This window comes from Onychomys torridus, chromosome 9 (genome assembly GCF_903995425.1).
Source record: "Onychomys torridus chromosome 9, mOncTor1.1, whole genome shotgun sequence".
NCBI lineage: Eukaryota > Metazoa > Chordata > Mammalia > Rodentia > Cricetidae > Onychomys > Onychomys torridus.
The window spans coordinates 20,928,825-20,944,779 of record NC_050451.1 but is presented as its reverse complement, the minus strand read 5'-3'; the positions used below and the strand labels follow the sequence as shown (position 1 = coordinate 20,944,779).

At 42.5% G+C, this 15,955-nt stretch overlaps 1 protein-coding gene across 3 annotated transcripts in view; it reads left to right on the top strand.

Annotated features, from left to right (window-relative positions):
• The window catches only part of Nek10 (NIMA related kinase 10), a 189,933-nt gene that overhangs the window by 125,526 nt on the left and 48,452 nt on the right, over positions 1–15,955 (top strand). For all 3 annotated transcript variants that reach the window (XM_036198625.1, XM_036198626.1, XM_036198624.1), the window contains 2 exons: positions 14,554–14,743; positions 14,825–14,911. In XM_036198625.1, the coding sequence (XP_036054518.1) occupies positions 14,554–14,743; positions 14,825–14,911 (277 nt within the window). The remainder of the gene's footprint in view (positions 1–14,553; positions 14,744–14,824; positions 14,912–15,955) is intronic.

Here is a 15,955-nt window from a genome sequence, read left to right as displayed (position 1 = left end):
GATCACTCAGCAAATCCCCAATGCCACATGGTTTTACTCATCAATGTATCCTTACATGTTTGGAGATTGGGTTCAGCTGGAGACATCAGACTCTCAGACCATGGCCAGAAAAATGGGGCAATCAGTGAAGTCGAAGAAAGGGGTTTTGAAGAAGCATTTACCAGCTTCAGAGAATATTGGAATTAAAAATTGAATGTGTTCAAATCAACAGCACAACTTCAAAAGTCAGAGTATAAGTGAAAGATTGGTTTTCCTTAAATATGAGTATGGGAGTGATTCTTCTATTTAACTATAAGCATGATTTTAATTTTTTTGAAGAATTGACATCTTGGGGGGACTGTAGATCTGTGATGTAAGGGTTCTCTGAAATTACCGACTGTCCGACCTGCAGTTAGGCAGTACTTTTCACATAAACATTGCAGTAGCACATTGTCTGTCAGAAAGACAAAATACCCAGGACTTATTGCTGATAAAGGAGAGAGGGAGGGGGCAATGACTCAGCAGTCAAGAGAACCTGGCTGCACTCCCAGAGGACCAGAGTTCGATTACCAGTGCCCATGTAGTAGCTCACAACCACCTGTAATTCCAGTACCAGAGGATCCAAAGCCCCACTCTGGTGTCTGTGAGTACTGTCTACATGTGGTAAACAGATATATAGTCATGCAAAACCCCACACACATAAAAATAACAAATAAATAAAATGTTCATTTATTTTTTATTTTTTATTTTAAAAAAGGAGGAACAGGCCTGGAGAGATGTCAGTTAAGTGCTTACCTCATAAGCATGAGGATCTGAATTCAATCCTGGTACTGCTGAGTGACTTCTCCTAGGGGGAAGGGAAAAGTGTCTATGCGTTTCAGAGAGGGCACTGACAGCAGAGCAAATAAATGATTCCCCCACAGTCTGACTTGGCAAGGCAATGCGTTTATTGGGGTTACTTATAGGAATATAGATGAGGGGTTACTTAGAAATGCAGGCATGGTTTACACTCAGCTGTGGCACCCCCCCCCCCCCCAGCATGGGTGACAAGTCAGGACAGCTGCTCCCTTGGAGTTCTTTGTGTGACTTGCAGGTGACTTGGCTGGTGGGATAGTTTTTTCTTCCCAGCATCCATCTTACTGTTTCTGCCATCTGGAGAAGGGCCCTGGAAATCTTGTTAACTTCGGGAACTTCTTGCTATTTGTGAGTTATTTACTCCCTCTTTGTAGAGGGGATGTTTTAGTTCAGAGAAAATCAAAGCATAGCAAATATTTACATAAAAATAAAGACAAAACCTGCCGGTCAGGGACTGCTCCATGGCTGGTGTGAAGACACTTGCTTCCCAAGTTTGTTAACTTGAGAGTGATCCCTAGAACCCATGTAAAGTCAGATGTAGAGAAATGAACCCACAAAACTGTTCTTTGATTTCCATATGTGTACCATGGTACCCTACTGAGGCAGTTCTGCAGTAAAGCAAGGCATGCCAGTCATATGGATAAACACATCCACTGTGTCCCTAATCCAGCACAAGGTGCCTAGTGGAGTGTTCAGTCTTTATGGACCATCGAGAGATAGTTGACTTCAAACCAAGCTTCTGTGACGGCCTTAAAAGCACAAAACTTCTCTCCTTGTACTATCTTAGGCACACTAATGATCTTTCCCTTTCAAAAGCAATCACATACTAAGAGGAAAACGTAGCTTTATTAAAGACCCAACAAGAATAATATAGTGCATCTTACCAAAAGAAAATAAGCAGCATTGCTCTCACTAGGCACCAATTTTTATTGTGACTATTGTTATCTTTCCATTGACTTCTTTATTTGTTTTTATTCTATTTTAATTAAATTTTCAATTAGCATTTGCAGAATGGAGTTTGATGATGGCACTTCTAAACTATCTTATTTATTGTTCTCTTCCCTCACTTCTCTCTGTTCCATCACCCCTGGTGCCCTTTGACCTCCCCCAACAGCCTCCTTTGTGCTTTCTGGTCAAGTAGGTCCTTTGCCCTCTCCCTTATTATTTCCACTTATGTTTTACGATGTCTCTGCTCTCCTCAAGCAATGTTATAATTGTTCCAAGTCTGAGGAAGACTGTTTCAGAGCAGCTAATACCAATAACGCAGCCACAGTACTCACTATGAATGAGCACTAAAGGGTGGACCACTGCAGATCCCACGCCTGGAGGGAGGTGTGTGGTGAATTGGTGGAACACTACAGATTGGTGGGTTAGCTGATAACTGACAGGAGACACCACAGACTTCCATCCCAGGGGACATGTGCTATTTATTCCCATACTTTAGCTTATTTTTGATCCTGGAAATTTTCATAATAGGCTGCTGAAGATGAGTACAAATGTATATTTCAAAAGAGCCCAGGAAACTTCATTAATGAACTCCATTCCTACTGGGTACTGCAGTTACCTACTGTGAAAGTGGAGCAAGGCGTTTCCCTTTAACTTCTGAAATTCCAGATGAGAACTGATACAGGGAGCTGTTAAGAATGAGAATAAATTAGACTAGAATAAGGTACAGGCTTTACTCAAATGTCTGACAACAAAAAGTATATGGGGGTGCATCGGAGACTGTGACAGCCACATCTTGTTTGTGGTTCTGGCACTGTTCACAATGCACTGAGCCCACAATCATGATCCTGTAGGTATTAGTTTAGACCTAAGACAGAACATCAATGTAGGAATTGTAAAGAAGACTTTGCTTAGTTCTTCCCCACCAAATAGGAGTCAGCCATTTGTGCTGGGGTTGCATGTGTGCACTCATCCAGGACGCCAGGCTCAGCCTTCAGTGTGGGTGCAGGGGATCCGAACTCAGGTCCTCATGTCTGTGGAGAGCATATTATGAACTATGGCTGTCCATCTTATTTTGTGGGAGTTTGGGTAGAAGTTAGGCATGCGGATTTGTCACTTGATTTGAGCCTTTACCCCTGCTGGTGACTGTGTCTGTCTCTGAGGACCTAAACATACTGTTTCCACCTTGAGAGTTCTGTTCTCCATCTCCTTTTGCCAAGATGGCAGCTGGGTACAGGAGGAGGCTGGCAGGCTTATGCCAGTGGGAAGGCAGGGCCCTCTGGCTGCCTGGGGTGGCCCCTTCTGATCTTCATTGCTATGTGCTCATGATCCCTGAAGTCCCCTCTCCAGCATGGGGTTCGCTATTCCTGCCCCTCCTCTGAGACCTGACTATTGTCAGAGGACGTTTTGTCCTGCCCACCAACTCCCAAATAACCACACCAAGACTTATTATTAATTATAAATGCTAGGCCAATAGCTCAGTTTGTCACTCAGTAGCTCTCATAACTTAAATTAACCTATATTTCTTATCTATCCTCTTATAGCTCAGTACTTTTTTTCAGTATGGCAAGTTCATCTCCTGCTTTCTCTCTGTCTCTTTGGGACTCCCGAGACTCTTCCTCTTTCTTTGTGCTCTTTTTTTTTTTTTTGTCTGTCAGTCCTACCTGACTTCTACCTGTCCAACTATTGGCCAGTCAGCTTCTTTATTAAACCAATCACAGTGACATATATTCACACAGTGTAAAGGAATATTCCATAGACTATGACTTCTTTGGTGACATCCACAGTTTCAATGAGACACATGAGAGTTTGGGATGCCTCTCTATGCTACACATATGCCATGGGGATCTCACTGGGAGCAGGAGGCACTAATTGAGTCCTGCCAACTCAAGTACCTCCTGTTCTTCCACCTCTCCTGCCCCAGATGCATGCCATCCTTTCAGCCAGTACCCACAAAGGGCCTCCTAGGTGCCAGCCAATATTGTAGGCAGCAGTGGTACCCCAGTGAACAAAGCAAACTAGGCCTTTGCCCTTGTGGCCATTTGATAAATGTCCAGAATAACCATGTGGTCTGCAGCATTGCAGTGGGAATTGGGCTGCTTTCAAGTACCCTGCCTTCTCTGACTGCAACCAGACTTCCCCCAAACCCTTTCTGTATTTCTACTAACACCCAACTCTAGTCTTTGGGTTCAGACATGCTGGAACAGCTGAGAGAAGTAAAGTCAGGGTCACTGCAGCCAACCTGTCACTGTGCTCTATCTCCTGTCTTCCTTGAGATTCAGAATTTTCCCATTCCTCTCTGACAGAGCTACCTCTCTCTGCCACAGCCTGTTCTATTCCCAAGCATCCTTCACCCCACTGTCCTTGACTCTGTGGTTGCAGCATCAAATCTTGGTCTCAGCAGTGTAAGAGCTTTGGGATGGGGGAGTGCCAAAGCCATTCTGAGACAACAAAATGCCTCACCATATGTCATAATCACAACCTCAAGTCGATTTGTTTGAACTGAGCCTCACCCCAGCCAGACATCCACCATAGCTAACAGGCACATAGCTGTAGTAAGCCTCATGATGTAATTGGGCAGGGTCTATAGAGGAACATGAGGAACACAAGAAATAGAATGTGCATATATGATAGAAGGGATTCTTTAGCTTGGCTTATACAGGAGGGTCTGATTAATCTAACAATAGTCGTCTGTATGCTGGAGAAGCTGAGAAACAGGGCTCGATGCCTAAGCCTTCCCACTCTGGCACTAAAGGCCAATACTTCAGCCAGGATGCCACCTCTGTACTATCTACCTACCAGGGACCAGGGGCCACTAGAACACACGCCAGGGGAATATGTAGTAGGCAGTAATTTCTGCTTACCACTGTGACTTTGGATGGAATGGGCATTTAAAGTGTGGTCACTAAGGGTTCTCACTACCCTGTGCAGCACAGGCCTGCACTAGCGGATTCGTGAAGAACTGCCTTGTGTGCCCCAGGAGGCAGGCCAGGCCATCACAAGGACAGGAGTGGGAGGACCAGGCTGATACTGCAGCTGCTGTCCACTGTAGACATCCTCTTGCTGGGAAGGAGCACAGTTGTGCCTAAAACACTGTGTCCACACAGACTCAATCGGTTCCATCCACCCTATCTGGGATTTGTCTCTATCTCTGTCTCCCTTCACATGCTCACCCAAATTATCATTCACAAAACAAACCCATACACTTGATTGTGGCAAATTACTCTATAGTTAAGATGATGATTAAGTGATCCTGGAAAAGTTTCAGTTTTTAGTGAATTAAAGACGGTTATCTTAATGTGATATGGTCAGACTGCTTAGATATGTCACACAGAGCATCACCTTAAATTCCACCCTTGGAGAACAGAGCAGCTGATGTACTGCTTAGCAGCAAAGATCATTTTTAAATAACAAGTCTTTCACCAACTCACATCATGATAGGATTCTGATAATAACTTTCTAATACAGCCTGTTCTATGTTCTTAGAAAACTTTATCAACAGAGGTTTGATATTCTTAAATTCGCAGATATCTTTACAGTTGGGTACTTAAATTGAAGTGTATGCAAGCATCTCGATGCTCTTTTTTGTGTGTGTGTGTGTACTTGGATTTTAAAAGTGTGCTATTTATTTATCCATTTTGCCTTGTTTTGATTGTACCATATGTCATTCACAAATGCTGAGCCTGCCACTAAAAGCATGTGCTTACAACTCTCTGCTAAGAGATTAAATTAAGCCATGCAGAAAATAATGTATTTTAAAAGGACAGTATTTTTCTGGACAATTTTGCTTTTATAGTCTGGTTAATTGCTGACTGAATTTCTTCTAAGACCCCAAAAATTCAAGAGGCAACAATATAGGGAAAGAAATATCAGAAATCAGGAAATCTCAGCTTGTTGGAAAATGTTCTTTGCTTATTAGATTTTAAGAAAACAATAGTGTTTCCCCAGCTCTACTCTCCCCAAATAGATAAAATTCTCTCATCCACTTTGCAAACTCCCCCTTTCAAATCAACATGGTTTACATATGCATAGTGTTATGTTTAAGTGCTGAGCCTAATGAATTTTGACATATATAATCATTGTCACACACACACACACACACACACACACACACACACACACACACACAATTCTGTGCACATCCCCCTGAAAGCTCCCTCACATCACCTTAGGTGACTCCTACCTGGGTCTGGGGCTGGAGGTTAGTGGTGGACTTCAGATACATCCACCATGTACATTCTAGCTGTAACTGTAGCAGTCCTCCATCTTCTCTGTGCTAGCTCTGTTTACATTAGGTTGTGTCTCAACTCCCATTATCTTCCTGGATTAGTTTTTTTATTTATACATTAAAATGTATTGTATATTAGATACACATTATACTCTATACATACAGTGCCTATGTGTGCAAATTAAATACATGCCACACTTTATTGTTGTGATGCTGAATACTTATTTCCAAAATTGGAATATTAACCAAAATTGCTACAAACTTTATCACATGAGACATTTGGTGGTTATATTTCTATTTTTTTAGGTAATACGTAGGTATTATTTCATGTATTTTATGACTTCCAGTCATAAGTAGTTGTATGGTTTACTACAAAAGAGACTACTAGCTTTCTAACATTATACTGTTTAACACTCTCCAGAGCAGGATACAGAATATGGTGGTTTGCATGAAATTCCAACATAAGTCTCAGACCTTGAATACTTGATCCCTAATTGGTACTTATTTGGGGAGCATTAGGAGGTATGGTTTTACTGAAGAGGGTGCGTCGCTGAGGGACCCATGCCTTCCCAGTGTCCTCTCTGCTTCCTGCTTGTGGATCAAGGGTGGGCTCTGAGCTGTTTCTGCTGGTGCCATGCCTTTGCTCCACCATCCTGGGACTTGAACCCTCTGAACCCATAAGCCCAATTAATGCTTCCTTGTAAGCTGCCTTGGTCATGGGGTTTTGTCACAACAACAGGAACATATGTAAGACATGGTGGTTCCTGTTGTGGTGTCTTTGCTGATGTCTGTGTCTCTGGTGTCTGAGGTGTTTTGTTTTCCCTCTAGCCTTGGTGTCTCCTTAGTGCCTTAAGTGTGCGTTTTCCCGGCAGTCAGTGATGCCAAGCTCTGACTCCTGCATGGTTACGTGTCTCTGTGTGTGCATGTTTGTGTATGTGCTAAGTGTCTGTTCAGACAGCTTGTTCATTATTCTGTTAGATTTCTAGTCTGTTCTTTTAATCTTTTACCTTTTCATGTATTTTAATATTAGCTTTTTGTTAAGGATGTTTTATAAAAATTCATAACCTGTGGCATACCTACTCACTTATTAGTAGTAGTTTTTGAGAACATAGAAAAATTATAATTTTGATGGAGACCAACTTATTTCTTTAGTTTTTTATTTATTTAGTTGTTAATGATTTCTACATCCTAGTAAAGAAAAAAATTTTGCCTGCCTCATGGTTGAAAAAGTAAGCTTTCAGGGAGGATTAGATTATAGGCCTTGAATTATTATTATCATTTAAAATAAAATTTAATTTTGTATGCAAAAAAGTAAGATTTCTAGGTTGGGGATTTAGCTCAGTGGTAGAGCGCTCACCTAGCAAGCACAAGGCCCTGGGTTTGATCCTCAGCTCAAAAAAAAAAAAAAAAGCAAAAGTAAGCTTTCTTATTTTGAAAATATTTTATATCAATACACTGATTATTTATATACTTATATAAATATATTTAAATAAATATGTATTTTATATTTAGATCAATGACCCATTTTAATTTCACTTCATATACACAATAATGAAGATATCATTTACCATGTAACTATGCAGCTTTTCCACATCATTTTTAAAAATTTTAACTGTTGGTGTTAAATCATTTGACAAAAGTGAATAGCTATTTCTGAGCTCTGCTTGGCTTCGTTGATCTGTTTACTCATTTGCTAACCAATTATCATTATCTGTTTTGAATATTATAAAGCTGACACTTTTTTGAAAATGAGTTGTGCATATTTATCTCAATTTGAAAGATACGCAGTGTGGAGTGTTTGAGATGAGAAAATGCATTTTCCCATGTGGTTGCTGTCTGTCCCTGCTCTCAGGAGTTTCCAGGACAGGGTCTGTGGCTGTACTTCCGTAGAGCCTGTGGGCTGTCTGCGCTCCTGGCTGGAGCCCTGCCTCTCGTGTGCACCTGTCTCACTCGTGTTGGAACTGGGCTGGGTTAGGCCCCCCCAGCTTTGTTGCTCTTTGTCAGCTTTGGTTTGGATGGTGTGGGTCTATTGGATTTCAGCGTCCACTTTTTTGTGTTGTTTTTTTCTTTAGAGTATATACAGAGTAATGGGTTCACCATGGAATCTTCACTACATATTTTAGTTTCGTTCTCCCTCCTCCTCTCACCCTGGCCTTCTCCACTCTCCTCCTCATGCTGGCTCCCTGCTCCCACCTTCCTCTTCCTCATCACCTATATTGATTCTGTTGCTCTCAATTTCTTGCTTTCCCTAGCCCTTCTTGCAAACCTCCTTTCTCCCCTCAGTGACATCTCTCAAGTTAAATGACGCATATACCCCCAAACAAAACACAAATACAAAACACGAAGTCCAGGATCCACATCGGAGAGAGGCACGTGGTGTTTACCTTTCTGGGGGTCCGGGATAGTTACCTGAATTTCCAGTTCCAGCTATTTGCATACAAATGTCATCATTTCATTTCTATGTGAGTAAGCCCACAGTGTGTACCAGGTTTTTATATCAGTCTGTCAGTTCACAGACATCGAAGTGGTTCCATTTTCTCGCTGTTGTGAACAGAGTAGCAGTAAGCATGGATGTGTAAGGAACTCTGTGAGAAGGACTTAGAGTCTCTGGGTCCAACAGAGGCATAGCTGGGTCACATGCAAGTCCCACCTTGGGTTTCTATGGCACCTTTATACCAGTGTTTACATGGAGACTTTATATCGGCAAGAAACAAAACAAGCAGCAGCAGAAGGTGAAGCTCCTCTTTCCCCACATCTTCCCAGAGTTTTTCATTTGTTTTCGTCATGACAGCCAGACTGGCTGATATGAGATGTGTGCGTACAGCAGTTTCTGTTTGCATTGTCTAACAGCCAAGGGCATAGAACCTGTCAGTGTTTACCGGACCTTTTCTATTTTCCTTTGGGAAATTGCTGGGTTAATTTGCCCCTTTATTTATTGGAAGGTTAGTTGTCTTGGTCTATATTTTGAAGTTTTTAATATTGTAGGTCGCATCCCCCACCTGAGGTGTGTCTGGTAAGCATTTTCACCTGTTTTAGAGCACCTCTCTTGCTGTGAGGAAGCACTTGAATTTCATGTAAGGCCACCGGCCAGTTCTTGAGGTCACCCCTGTGCTGTTAGAGCCTTTTCACAAAATCTTTGCCTGTAAGTGTCTTCTCTGTGTCCCTTAGCAGTGTTGGTGTTCCACGTTTTAGATTAAAGTCTTGAATGCATTTTGAATTGGTTTTTGTGGGGGCTGAGACACTTGAATTCAGCTTCATTCCTCTGCATGTTGATGCACAATTTCCCAGAATCATTTCCTCAGCAGTCTGTCTTTTTTTTTTTTTTTTTTCCAGTTTGTGTTTTGACAACTTTATCAAAGATTAAATGGCTGGAGCTGTCTTTAGCCCTGGCTCTTCTGGTCTATTCCTCTAGTCTACCTGTCTGTTTTTATACTGGTACCATGCTGGTTTTGTCATAGTGGTTATATAATATAATTTGAAGCCAAGCACTGTAACACCTCCAGTACCAGTGCTTTTTTTCCTGCTTGTATTGCTTTGTCCTTTCATGGGCCTTCTGTTTCCAAATGGATTCTTGGATTTTTTTCTAGTCCAGTGAAGAAAGCCATTGGAATTTTGATGGAGATTGAGTTGAAACTGTACGCTATTTTTCACTAAGATAGCTTTTCCCACATTGTTAATTCTGCTAATCTTTGAGCATGAAACATTTTTCCATCTTCCAGTTTCTTCATCAGCTTCTTCCTCCAGTGTCTTAAAGTGTTTATGGTTGGGTCCATCCAGTGTCAGCAGCGGTGTGCAGCTGGGGACAACTGCCAGCTTTTTGTGGAGACCCTAGTTGACCCTTTTCAGCTTTCTGTATCTCTTTCTTTTATTTTTCTATTGGTGTTTTGTCTTTTCTTTCTTATTTAAATCTTCTCTCTCACAGATAACAGCTTCTCATCTGCTGTCTAAACCAGAACCACCTTCTGACTGATTTAGAATGGGTTTGTAAGTTTCTTTAAAAGATCAGAGTACAGATTTGATTTTTAAACTTTGTTGTAATATTAATCATATCTTTGCAATATTTTAAATCCATCTTTTTTCATTTTTCTTTATTAAGAAATTTTCTACTCACTCCACATGCTATCCACAGACTCCCCTCCTCCCTCATACCACCCCTCAGCCCTCTTTCCCAAGCTACCTCACATCCTCACATCCCCCAAATCGAGGTCTCCCATGGGGAGTCAGCAGAGCCCAGCACACTGAGCCTAGGCAGGTCCAAGCCCCTTCCCACTGCACCAAGGCTATGCAAGGTGTCACACCACAGGCACCATGTACCAGAAGCCTGCCCATAGACCAGGGACAGATCCCAATCCCGCTGCCTGGGTGCCCCCAAACAGTTCGAGGCAAACAACTATCTTCTGTATGCAGAGGGCCTAGTCCAGTCCCATGGGGGCTCCACAGCCACCAGTTCACAGTTCATGGGCTTCCACCAGTGTGGAGGGTCATCTCTGCATGTCCTCCCATCATGATCTCAACGTCCCTCACCTGTAGTATCTCTCCTCTCTCTCCTCAATTGGATTCCCAGAGCTCAGCCTGGTGCCTGGCCGTGGATCTCTGTATCTGCCTCCATCAGTCACTGGACAAAGGTTCTATGATGACAGCTAGGTTATTTGCTAGGCTGGTCACCAGAGTGGACTGGTCCAGGTACCCTCTGGACAACTGCCAACAGTTCAAGGTGAGGTCAACCTTGTGGATTCCTGAGAGCCTCCCCATCACCCTGCCTCTTCCTATTCCCATGATGTCCTCATCTATCATGGTATCTTCCTCCCTGCCCTCCCACTCTGTCCCTGTTCCAGCTTGACCCTCCCATTTCCCTATGTTCTCATCCCCCACTCTTGCCCTCTGCCACTACCCTCTCCCACACCCAGTCCACTCATGTAGATGTCATCCACTTCTCCTTCACAGGGTCATCCATGTGTCCCTCCTAGGGTCTTTCCCTGTTAGCTAGCCTCTCTGGAGCTGTGGGTTGCAGTCTGGCCATCCCTTCCCTCACATCTACTATCCACTTATGAGTGAGTACATACTATGTTTGTCCTTCTGAGTCTGAGTTACCTCACCCAAGATGATATTTTATAGTTCCATCCATTTGCCTGCAAATTTCATGATATCATTGTTTATTACTGCTGAGTAGTACTCCATTGTGTATATGTGCCATATTTTCTTTATTCATTCTTAAGCTGAGGGGCATCTAGATTGTTTCCAGGTTCTGACTATTACAAATAATGCTGATATGAACATAGTTGAGTATGTGTCCTTGTGGTAAGATTGAGCATTCCTTGGGTATATGCCCAAGAGTGGTATAACTGGATCTTGAGAAAGACTTATTCCTAATTTTCTGAGAAACTGCCATACTGATTTCCAGAGTGGCTATACAAGTTTGCATTCCCACCAATAGTGGAAGAGTGTTCCCCTTGCTCCACATCCTCTCCAACATAAGCTGTCTTCAGTGTTTTTGATCTTAGCCATTCTAACAGGTGTAAGATGGTATCTCGGAGTTGTTTTGATTTGCATTTCCCTTTAGTTTCACTTATTCAGCAAAATTTATGGCTCATTTATTTTTTTGAAGACCATTCTATTCTCCTGACAAAATATTTGATACAACAAAGGCTACATATTCTGCAGTGAGGGAGAGAGTAGGTAGAGAGAAATCTGCAGATCATTATAGCAACATATTTAAATCAAAATAAGTCCACCTCCTTACCATTTCTCCCAGCTTATGTAGGTTCTGAAAGAGTGTCTCTCCAATATTGAGAATTACCTTTCATCAGGATTTACAGATGCAATTCTAGAAACTGGTTTACAGCTGAGCTGGTTCTGGAATAGCCAATCCTCCTGAAGTCTGGAGTCTGACTCAGAACTCACAGCCTCACTCTACTCTTCTGTGGCTCAAAGAAAAGTGTCTTTTTAAAAAAATTATGTATGTGTGTGCACATGCCATGTCACATGTGTGGAGGTCAGAGAACAGCTTGTGAGAGTGGCTTCTTTCCTTCCACCTGGTGGAATCCAGGGATTGAGGTCAGATCATCAGGCTTGGCAAGGCCTTTACCTGCTGATCCTTCCCACTGACTTTATAATTTGCATTTATGAATTTTTTAATTCATACCTGTTCTTAACACAGATGAAACCATTGCTGCAGGCTTTGCAGATACTCACATTTAATTGCACTGATGCAATATGAAAATGTCAATGTGTCTTATGGTGTTGTGAATTGAACCCAATGCCTCAATAATGCTAGGCAAGAACTTTGTCACTTATTTATACCCACAAACCTCTTTTCAGCATTGACACATAATTGGATAGAGTTTTTAGCAGGATTGACATGCCAAGTGTGGTCTTTACATACAGCAGGAGCTGATAACTTATTCAGACTGATGTGGTCAAGAGTACAAATCCAAAAGTGAGGTGTTGACTTCTAGGACAGTGTCTACTGATAACAGTTGAGGAAACTTACAAGAAGCACAATTCTGTGTGTTTGTTTAGGGGGAAAAGAGGCCAGCACAGAAAATACTGAGTAAAAGTTGGGTCTTAGAAGATGTTCATAGGTTTGGAAGCAGGAACATTTTGCTCTGCAGAGACTACCCAAAACATACCCTTTCTAAGTCAGAAGAGCAGACAGGATTAACCCAAGATGTCACAGCAGACTAGACACTGACTAGAAGACTAGTTAAGGAAAATCAAATTAGAAGTGTATTATGGAATATCATTTTAAGATATGTTACATTTGTTTATGCTGTAGAACATTTATTTTAATGATGCAAAGATGTTGTTGCATTTGTTTAACTTTGTGAAGCTGTGTTACTTTGCCTGCCTAAAACACCTGATTGGTCTAACAAACAGCTGAACAGCCAATAGCAAGGCAGAAGAAAGGATATATGGGGCTGGCAGGCAGAGAATTAATAGGAAAAGAGGCAAGAAGAGAAGGAGCAAGAAAAGAAGGGGCCAGCTACCCAGCCAGCCACAAAGTAAGAATGAAAGTAAGATTACAGAAGTAAGAAAATAAAAAAGCGTAGAGGCAAATAGTAGACTGGACATTTTAAGCTAAGAAAAGCTGACAAGAAATAAGCCAAGCTAAGGCTGGGCATTTATAAGAAAGAATAAGCCTCTGCGTGTGATTTATTTGGGGGCTGAGTGGTGGGCCCCCCAAAAGAGCCAAAAGAGCCAAGAGTGAAAGAGTAACTAACAACAGCAGAAGTGTTTCTCTAACTGCATATTAACTTCCACAGAATGAAAGTTGGTAAACCTGAGGTAAAGAATGCTGAAAAGATCCCTTGGGAAATGATAATAGACAGCAACTGGGCAGGCAGATGCAGCAGAGAGATGTCTTGTTTAGATGACATATGCACATGAATGCTGTCATGGATTTATTGACTCATGTACCATGAGATCTTGAGTTTTCTTCATCTACAAATTTTGCCACCAATGGATTCTGAACAACATGCTCCTTGAGCCCATTAGTGCTGCTTGAGTTGTAGGGAAATCTGTAAAAAATAAATGGGCAAACACATACCAGCCTTGCAGAAAGGCTTGCTTCACATTGAGCAGTTTAGTGAAGAAGTGGGGCTGGGCTTAGGAGAACACTAGAGGGCGTCTCTCTCCAGCATCACAGCGTGTGTCCTGCTCTTCTGCCTGGAGCTGTCCTCTTCTGTACCTTCTGCTCTTGTGCCCCTGGTCTGCACCTTGGCTCTGCTAGTGATCTTCAGCCATGCAGCCTAAGCAGCTTTCTACACTTGCTGTGAGTGGTCCCACCTGGTGAATGCCTTTGGTATTGTGAATTACATGGGTAGTTTCTTGTTCAGTGTCATCTGCTTTGACAACCCCAAGCTGCAAGCCTTTTGTGTCATTAAATGTTTTTATTTTTATTGAGCCTGAGAAACATGTTACCCATGGTTTATTATGTGGTATAGCAGAATATTGAGACCTGGGCCAGATGAATGACTTAGGTGTGGTCTCAGTGTAGACATATTTTCATTCTCTCAAGACTTTCTGGAGGAGTGTTTGTCCAGTTCCCTAAGAGGGAAGCCAGAGTTGCTGGAGCCTTGAATGACTGAGTCCTCATCACTGCTGCCCCTCATCCTGTAAGGGGTGTCATTGCTCATTCCTCGTGGCCTGGTTTTGTTGTATACTCATGTTCCTCCGAGAAACTCTTTCCTAACTGATATGGGGATGAGTAGCTACCATTGCAAAACGTGAGAAGAGACTCAAAGGAGAGAAATTTCTGGTAAATTGTCATCTGGGCTCTGTTCCTTGGAGATAGAGTTAGGCCACCAGCTCTCACAGGCCCTTGATGCTGTCTCTGGCCTTTTGTCAGATAGTTGACTTTAGTTTACTTCTTGGTGTTTATGGATTAAATGGACCCAGCAGTGGGTACATGGGTGGAATTACTGCTGTCACTTCTGCATGAAGTATTTGCAGTGGTATCTTAGACACTTACATGTGCATTGTGACATGTTGGGTCCTGCAAAGAAAAGAGAGGATGGGGTGCTGAAGACTCAGAATTCTCCTTCCAGGAAACCTTTGAGAAGGCAAGCCTGAGCAGCAGCAGCAGTGGGACAGCCAGCCTGAAAAGTGAGCTTTCAGAGAGCTCGGAGCTGCCTGGGGAGGGCTTCCACGGCGCCCTGCAGTGTGGGAAGGAGGAGGACAGGACCTGTGAGGAGGTGCTGTCCGAGGACAACTTCCACCTGGAGAGTGTGGAGAAAGGTGAGTCAGCTGTGAGCCGTGAGGGCAAGAATGCACTGGGGACCTACTGTTTCCAGACTCACCCCCTTCTTTTCTCTGCAGATGTGTATTCTGAGCTGGACGATGAGCTGGACACCTTGGACAACTGTAGCAGCTCCAGTTCAAGCCCTCTAAAGGAGTCTACATTTAGTAAGCTCACTGTACAAGTTTGTCATTGTGGGACTGCAGTGGTGTGGGACTGGGACTGTGAGGGTAGATGGGACATGGGACTGCTGTCTCAGGTTCAGTACTCATGTGGACAGCCAGAGGCCAGACACCAGGCAAAGGGGCGCTTTTTCATTTTTATGAGCAAATGCAGGTTGTGACCAGAGAGCTGAAATGACTAGGTTGCAGACAGCCTAGTCCCCTTAGGAATGATGGACATGGCATTTCATCAGTCTGTGGGTTAGAGGAACTAGGAATTCGGGGGAGAAGTGTAGGTGTATTATAACTTTAGTTCATTGTTCTCATTCATTGTCCTTGTTTCAACTCTGTCACTGATAAAACACCAATAAAGGCCACTTAGCTCACAGTTCCAAGATGGCATCCATCACAGCAGGGAGCAAGAAGGCAGGAACTTAAAACAGTCACAGATAAGAGCAGAGCAAAGTAAATGCATGCATGCTGTGTTTGGCCCACTTTCTATACTCAGCAGGCCAGGACCAAATCCAGGGAATAGTGCCACCCACAACAGGCAGGGCTTCCCATCTCAGTTAATCCAGCTGAGAAAATCCCTCACAGGCATGCCCACAGGCCAGCCCGGTCTAAGGCAGTCCTCACTGAGACTCACTTCCCAGCTGACTCTAGAATGTGGCAAGTTAATGAATGAAACCAAGCATCACAATTATATATTTACTGCATCTAAATAAAATAAATATCTTAAATGTTTAGGACTATGAAAATTATGATGTGTAAAACCAGCCCAATATTAGTCTTAAATTGAAATAATAACAAAAAATAAAAAAAATGAGGAATAGGAGAGAAAAGAAAATAATCTATTTAGATAGAATTTAAAGACTGTAAGGAAAAATAGGATAAATCAACTTGGCAGGCGTGAAACTGAAAGAAATGTTAAAATGGAAACGGAGAAAAAAATAAATCTCACTGAAGAGTATGTTAACTGGATTTAAATTTTCTAACTAGAGAGACTTTAAATAAATGTGAAGTATAAATAATTCTGTCTGCTCAGTGATT